Source organism: Anoplopoma fimbria, chromosome 13 (assembly GCF_027596085.1).
Source record: "Anoplopoma fimbria isolate UVic2021 breed Golden Eagle Sablefish chromosome 13, Afim_UVic_2022, whole genome shotgun sequence".
NCBI lineage: Eukaryota > Metazoa > Chordata > Actinopteri > Perciformes > Anoplopomatidae > Anoplopoma > Anoplopoma fimbria.
The window spans coordinates 14,326,302-14,333,956 of NC_072461.1; the positions used below are offsets into that span (position 1 = coordinate 14,326,302).

General features: G+C 40.5%; 1 protein-coding gene across 1 annotated transcript in view; it reads right to left on the bottom strand.

The window, feature by feature from the left end:
- The window catches only part of nr6a1a (nuclear receptor subfamily 6, group A, member 1a), an 81,193-nt gene extending 74,258 nt beyond the window's left edge, over positions 1-6,935 (bottom strand). The window contains exons 1-2 of the mRNA XM_054611481.1: positions 6,854-6,935; positions 6,304-6,621 (exon numbers count right to left, since the gene is read on the bottom strand). Coding sequence (XP_054467456.1) covers positions 6,304-6,370 — 67 coding nt within the window. The 5' untranslated portion in view covers positions 6,371-6,621; positions 6,854-6,935. The remainder of the gene's footprint in view (positions 1-6,303; positions 6,622-6,853) is intronic.
- Between the last annotated feature and the right edge of the window lie 720 nt (positions 6,936-7,655).

A 7,655-nucleotide genomic window follows, 5' to 3' on the forward strand; every position in this document is an offset into this window, starting at 1 on the left:
TCAGTGTTTACAGCTGCCTTTAAACTCATCCTCAACCCAAATTGAAGATGTTTATGGCCTCTGGCTACGCTATGTGTCGAATATCACAGAGGCCTGACAATCGCCAGTGTCACTGTACCAACTGTCCCTCATTCTTACTGTAACGTATTCCCCCTTCAAGATATGCTTGATGGCTGCTCCTCCCCTGTCCTCCCCCATCCTCCCCTGCAGCTCATTAGCAGCGGTTAGATCTCCAGGTAGTCCCAGGGTCCAGATAGCGAGCATGCCAGAGAGCAGCCTCACTGCCACCCCGGCCTGTAGCTCATGGATCAAGTGGAGGCTGTAAATACTTTGCTGGGTTACGTAGAGGTCAGCAGAGAGCGGGCCATTAATGCTTCAAGAGCAACATCCCACTGACCCTGGTCACCGTTCCCATAGCTCTCACGGCCACCTCCCCCACGTGTCCATCACAGTCCATACAACAACAACATCACAGGCACAGCCTCGGGGGAAGAGCTCTGAGCTCAGGGTGAGGATGGACGTCACGTTTAAAAGGATTTTTTTAAGAACAAATATCAACTTAAAGATTTCAATCAATCATGTATTGATTTGATGAATTGTAAGAAAAGAGAACAGCTAACATGCATCACATCAAAAATAAATTAATAGTTTCTGAATTAACGATGACCCTAGCCATGTCCAAAATCACTCATTCCATACATACATACTGGTGACGCTTAGACAAATGTGTCCATGGTTGCTTATGAGATAAAATGATTAATCAGATCTATAGCTGGGTATTGAACCTATACTTTTTTAGTAAAATTCGAAATTCTGCCAATTTTAGGCCATTTAATTTTTGCAAAGTTCTAGTGTTTTAAGAAACAATTAACATTTGAAGTGTGGTTTGTTTAATTTATAAAAAAAATATTGCTTATATATTTCCTAAAGAATGGGCGTGAGTATATTGAAACGACAGAACAAAGCAGTGCAGAGCATTCGTGTCGAACCAGGATCAGCTTGGTAATGGCAGTTTTCAAAGAGCATGACTTTAGGAGTCCACATTTCATACAGAACGGTCCCGTCTCTATGAATGTCTGTGTGATGGGCTTGCTTGAATGTTGTCCTGATAAGATAAGACAGGAGGAGGATCCGAAACTGATCTGAACCCGTTTGTGGTTGCATCACCATCTGACCCTCTTCATTCCGACCACACACGCCTGTTGCCTGGAAACCGCAGCAACATGATGGACATTCTGCTTCCAGACCTCTCAGAGAGGAGGACCTTCTGTGTTAATGACCAGTGTGAACATGATGAATGCCAACTGTGTGTTAATGGGCGCACATTCATGAATATTGTAAATTGACAGTTATTGTCCCAATAATACCATATAAGGCCAAGAGTCCTGCCCCATATAGAAGTCCTGTTTTCAGAGATCCATAAAGAAGTCTTTATGCTTTAACAGTGTCAGCAGCAGAATTAAGGGACCCGCTAAAGACAAAGAATGGTGAAAATAACAGAGCTGTTAATGCTGCGTCACCTGAAGGTCAAATGTCACGGAAATAAAGAAGAAATGGTTCCATATGAAAAACATTTCACCACAGCAAGGTGATGGATGACTGTAATAGGAGGGGTCAAATCATTTAAGAAGTTCATATTGATATTGTAGCACAATAGTATCAATAGCCAATTTAAATGAATGGTGATATTGTTAGGCTCTATGAACACATTTAGTTTTCTGTTAGCCTACACGTCAAACAGAATAACGTCAGCATAATCATGAAGTGTAATTTAAAAGGATTTTAAACTCAAAATTACTTCAAAGTAATAAAATATACAATCCATTAGTGAAAAACTTGGATAACAGCAGAGGTCTGGATCACTTCGAAATTGTGTTCGAACCTAAAACCATGAGAAAATTGGTGAGTGCAAAAAGTTCTGATTCACTTGGACAAGCAACTTAACAAATCAGGTCCTCTCACGGAAATTACCTTTTTTATATTTTAGTAAAACAAATGAACTTCAATTAACTCATATGGCCCATTTTCATAAATGAATTGTCTGAACACAATCAACAATCACTACAACAACCAATGAGATAAGAAAAGTTCAACCAACCGATCAGCTTCAGTTTAGTCCTGAACTCAGAAAGGTCATTTATGAAAACAAAAAGGGTTTCTTTCCTGTTCATTTGGACATGTTTGTGTTTGAGAAGGTAACTGACATTTAGAGCAGAGGAAACAAAGCTAAACTAACCAACTGTTTCTGGTTAAACATATACAAATAACAGTCAGATCAAATATCTTTCAATGCATCAATATTTTCAAATAATTTGTAAGACTAATCTTAGGAATTGTTCTCTTTTCATTTTTTAAGTATATTTTATTGTCTTATAACTCTGGATGTGTTCAGCAGACAGTAAGAAGAACAATAGTGTGTGTCATGTCAATCTTTTTCTTTTTATGCATCATTATAATGAAACCTGGATAATCAATACAAATTAAATAAGTAAATCCAATCCATACAAGGGCCAAATGATTAGTGTGACATTTTCCTTGTTCTTCACTGCTGACTCATTGTTCCGGCACATACAGGATAGGCAACACTTTAAGATCCTGTCATTCATCAAATCCTTCTCTTTAAATGGTGAAACCATCTGCTGTGGAGCGTGCTGTGAGATAAATCACTTTGTTTGAAATGCTAATCAGCCTGGGTGAGGAATTTTCTTCAATCTGGTGAAATTTTCTTGGAATAGGTGGAGTCCTACATTTACAACCTTGTTTCACTCTTTGAAACTAGTGAAAATCCTGATTATTTCCTACACTTTCTAATTGATTTTATTTTGAAAAAAAATAAAATAATAATAAAATAAAATAAAATAACATTTAGTATTGATAGCATTGAGCTAAATCAGCTGTAGAGATATTCTAGAACATGTCAGAAAGAGCATAAAGGAGACTCTGTTGGATTTCCTTTGAAAGTTCAACGAGGCAGACAGAATACTTTAGACTTTCAAATCATCCTTTTTCTTATTTCAACAACTTCCATTCACTTTAAAAATAAAACAAAAATACCAGCTAAATGTGTTAGCTGAAGAGTAAAATCAGAATCAAATCGAAGAGAAGACCAACAGCCCTGCTCTTTTCTCTAACACCTCTATGGTTTCAAAAAGAATGATTCCAGATAATTTTCATTCCAGCTATTTAGAATACAGTCATTGACTGTGTGTGTGTGTGTGTGTGTGTGTGTGTGTGTGTGTGTGTGTGTGTGTGTGTGTGTGTGTGTGTGTGTGTGTGTGTGTGTGTGTGTCTTCTCTTGTCTCTGTGCTGGTGTTGACACAGATCTACTGATAGTGGAGGGAGTCAAGTTAAGAAAGAGAAGAAAACAGGACATGATGGATCACATCTGCCTGCATGGACCCCATCCCCCTCCCTTCCCCCACCCACCCACCAGCAGCCCCTCCTCCTTTACTGTACTCCTCCAGGCTCATCATTCAAGCGTCACGGCGGGGGTTTCGCATCCTGTCCCTGCCCCACCCACTGCCAGCCGTCCCCTTCGCCCTGCCCCGAGGGAGAGGACAGACCCCCGGCTGGAGCAGGGGCTGACAAAGCACTTTCTTTCAGCCTGCCGGGCCAGCCTGCAAACCCCCAAGGCCCAAACATAGATCCACACAAATACGGGACTCCTCCACCCAACCTGTCTCCATCCTTCTCTCTGCTCCTTCTTCTTCTTCCACTGAGTTCAATTACATTAAAACAAGCATACTTCACTGAGCAGGGAGTGGGAGCTGGGGGGGGGGTTCCTGAACAATTCAAAGATCAATGGAAATTGAGTTCTTCAAATGTGGAGAGCTGGAGCAGGAGCTGGTAGGAGGGTTTGGCTGCTTTGTTTTCTCTGCAACAATGTGAGCTGGTTTAACAGTCCACACTTCTCACGAGTCAGTGAGAGGTTAACCAGCTGGATTTCACATCTGTAACATCAGTCTTTCCTACACGCCAATATATTCTATCGATCAATCGAAGACTTTTTCCTTTTCTGTATGTGCTTTTCTTTGCCTAAGCAAAGAACTTGAGTTTCCTCTGTGTTTGAATTGTGCAATAAAGCTGCCTTGTCTATTTTCTCCGCGAGTACTTCACAGATCTCATGATTTGGTCGACAAAATGTCAGGAGTAAAGAGTAAATGTCAAAAATCATGGTGACGTCATTATAGAGCTGCAAGATGAATTAAGATGTTCTACACTACTTTCTTAACACCAAAAGGTTATCTGATTATAGCTTCTTAAATGTGAAGGTTTACTAGTTTCTTTACTCCTCTGTGACACTCATCTAAATATGTTTGAGTATAAAACATATAGAAAATAGAAAACGAGTTTTCTATTTGGGCTCTGGGATACATTATTCTGACCAATCGAGAAAATATCGGACAGATCAACAAAAAAAAATTTGTTGGCTTATTTTTTTAAAGTCCAAAACCCAGCATTGTGCAGTTTAAGTACACATAAGTAAAAGACAAAACTTCATGTGATGCTACTAGAACGTTTGGCCTTTTTCTTGAAAAAAATGACTTACATAATTAATCAATGAGAAAAGTTTATTTTGATATACTTTATTTAACTGACTCCTCACTTCAGCTATACATTACATTTTGTTAAAGGCCTTCCTCACCGAGATTTATCATACTGTTTTTTAATCACATTTAGAAAATAATAAAACTGTGCCACTTGTCTTTATTTTATTACAAGAATTGTTTTAAAGGACGATGTGTGAATTAAAAAGAGCTCTTAATTTGGTGAGTCTTATTTGATCAGTTGTTTAGACATATAAAAAAAAAAAAAAAAAAAAAATGCTGAAACTGCAAATTACTCAAACTGACAATGTCAAATTCAAATCCTTGTCAAGTGCAGATATAACATTTAAAAAACACATTCAGATTATTTTGGTTAATTCCATTAGGTTATTTTTATTGTTGTTATTTAAGCATTCGTTTATTTTTGTTACATTCTGCGATGACAGAGAGAATTAAAGAGATAGAGAATGAATTCTTAAAACAATTAATTGAATCACTGATTATTCTGTTTATTTTAATTGAGCGAATAAATAGTTTCTAAAATTCCGAAAATATTGAAAAAAAATTGTTTCAGTAATAGATGAGACTGTGCCTAAAAATGAGCCATGAACTCTTTTTTTTTTATCATTTATTAAAATAAAGTTTTTGGAAACAATTTTAACTTATTTATTCGTTTTTCTCCTTTTCCCTCTTTTTTTGTAATAGTTAGAATTATTATACAAATACCAAGATTACAGAGCCAAGAAAAACTACAAATCCATCCTATTTATGAGCAGGCTTTGAATCTCTCTCTCTCTCTCTCTCTAATTAGGCTCACCATCGTAGTGAGCTCTGTGCAAGCAGATTTAAAAGGAATTTTGATCTTGGAAATGTCAATAAATCTTCAGTCCCCCGCATGGGGGGCACGATATGGGACTGGCGCCTGGGACAGACACTGCTGCAAGGCATTATGGGGCTTAAGTTTGGGCCTGGAACTGAGCAACATACGAAGGGCAACTAAAGCGAACTGAACGAGATGAAGGCTGAATGGAACCTTCCTCACAGTCATCTAAAAAGCAGCCAGATGATCCACTCCGGACACTTCTTACCCACGCATCGCCTCCATTCCCATCTTTCCCATCCTGTGAAGCGCATGCAACACCGGATTTAGGAGACTAAGAAGCTGGTGGCTCCAGGGCGTTCTCCAAGTTCAAAAGTTCACCTTTTACGATCTCACCGAGCCTGGCCGGCCACCTCCAAATAAAAACATTCCGACCTCTGTTCCGAGCGACACACACACACACACACACACACACACACACACACACACACACACACACACACACACACACACACACACACACACACACACACACACACACACACACACACACACACACACACACACACACACACACACACACACACACACACACACACACACACTTGTTGAGACGCATGTGTCGGTTCCAGCCCTAACTTCATTTCAGCAGATAAGACAGTAAGACAAATAGCCCACTGGGCTCACGCTCCAGTGTCCCCCCCTCTGTGTGTGCATGTCCCCTGCGCGGAAAGGGTTTGCTAGAGTTTGGAGAAGTGGCTCTAGAATTGGCTGCGGTGGCTGTTAAATGCTCATGCAGCGGTGATGGATGCGCTGATGGGGTCTAATCAAAATGCCGTTCTGCGTGGAGGTGAGGGAAGGTGCGCTCCAGTCACGGGATGCAGCGGCGGCGCGTTACACGCATGCATGGTCATGCTCCGGTTAGCGTTTGCCTACCGTTAACGGACTTGGCGTTGTTTCTCTCCGGGAAGTCGAACCCATTCGTCCTCTTCTCTATCTCCATCCTCCTGCATGGGCTGATCCAGGGTCAGCCCGACGTCGCCTCTCGCCGCCACGAACAGACGTGCACACTGATGATGGTGAGCTGACAGCTGCGCTGATGGCGATAATCTAGTCTGAGGTGAATCACCGCTTTGTCCCCGTCCTCCGCCTGGCTGGCTCACTGCTCGGACCGCCGTCCCATGATTTAACCTACTGCTTCCAGTCAGCGGGGAATAACTGGATCCACACCCCCAGGGGCGGTGCGTTCAGGAACTGGGAAAAGGGTGGAGAAGATAGTGGCAAGTTGTATAAAACGTTTATTCCTAAGGCATTACTTGAGCTAAACAATAATCTATTATCTACCCCCCCCCCCCTGCCACACACACTTAAATTAACAATGTAAAAAGACTGAGTCTTTTGACATTTACATAAAAGCAACTATTAATTCATTTTCTGTTCATTACTCCTCTGACGTGTTATGTATAACTTTATAAAGTTGGATTACTCCCACAGGACTTGAAGGCAGCACAGACACAGAACAGGGCTAGGCCTTCTCCCAGCAGACAGTTGGAGGACATGCACAGGTGTTACTAATAATACCAGTGATGTGATGTGATGTGTGCCAGTGAGCCAGCATGCACGGTATCAGGAATCTGGAGTCAGCTAAACGGAACCCAGCCGTCATTAGTTTCATTATTTACACCTGTGCTTTCACTACACTACTACTGTGACAAGTCCGTGAATAGACGTGGTGCTGCAGGCATTATGGGATGAGGAGTCCAGTTCTGAATCTGAACAGCGTGATGGCTTTTCACCAAGTCAAGCCAAAAGCTAGCAGGCCAATGCTAATACTATCATTAGCTTCTGAAAGGCCATCATGACTTGAGCTCTTGTTTGGCAAGTAGGCTAACAGAGGGAGAAGCCTACATGTTCAGCATTAGCAGCAAGATACATTCATATTAAAGTTTTCAGTTATGTATGGAAATATATATTTATATTTGAGTTTTCAGATAGAAATAGTCAATTTGAGTCTTTGCATTAAATGTTGGCTATGGTTTACGACTAGCAGAAATATTTGGCTTGTATGTAGACTTTATATTTTATTTTTGTTATATATCTTTTTATATATCAGCTATTTAAGTCGGCTACTTAAATAGCCCAGTCTGAGGCCAGAGTATCCCAACTGAGCTGTCTGACTGTAATAAACATATTGAGAAGACTCCTCACATACACTACAGTTTCCTTGCACCTCATCTATTTCATTCTGTAACTAAACAAACATTGACAGACTAATAAAAGAAGCTATA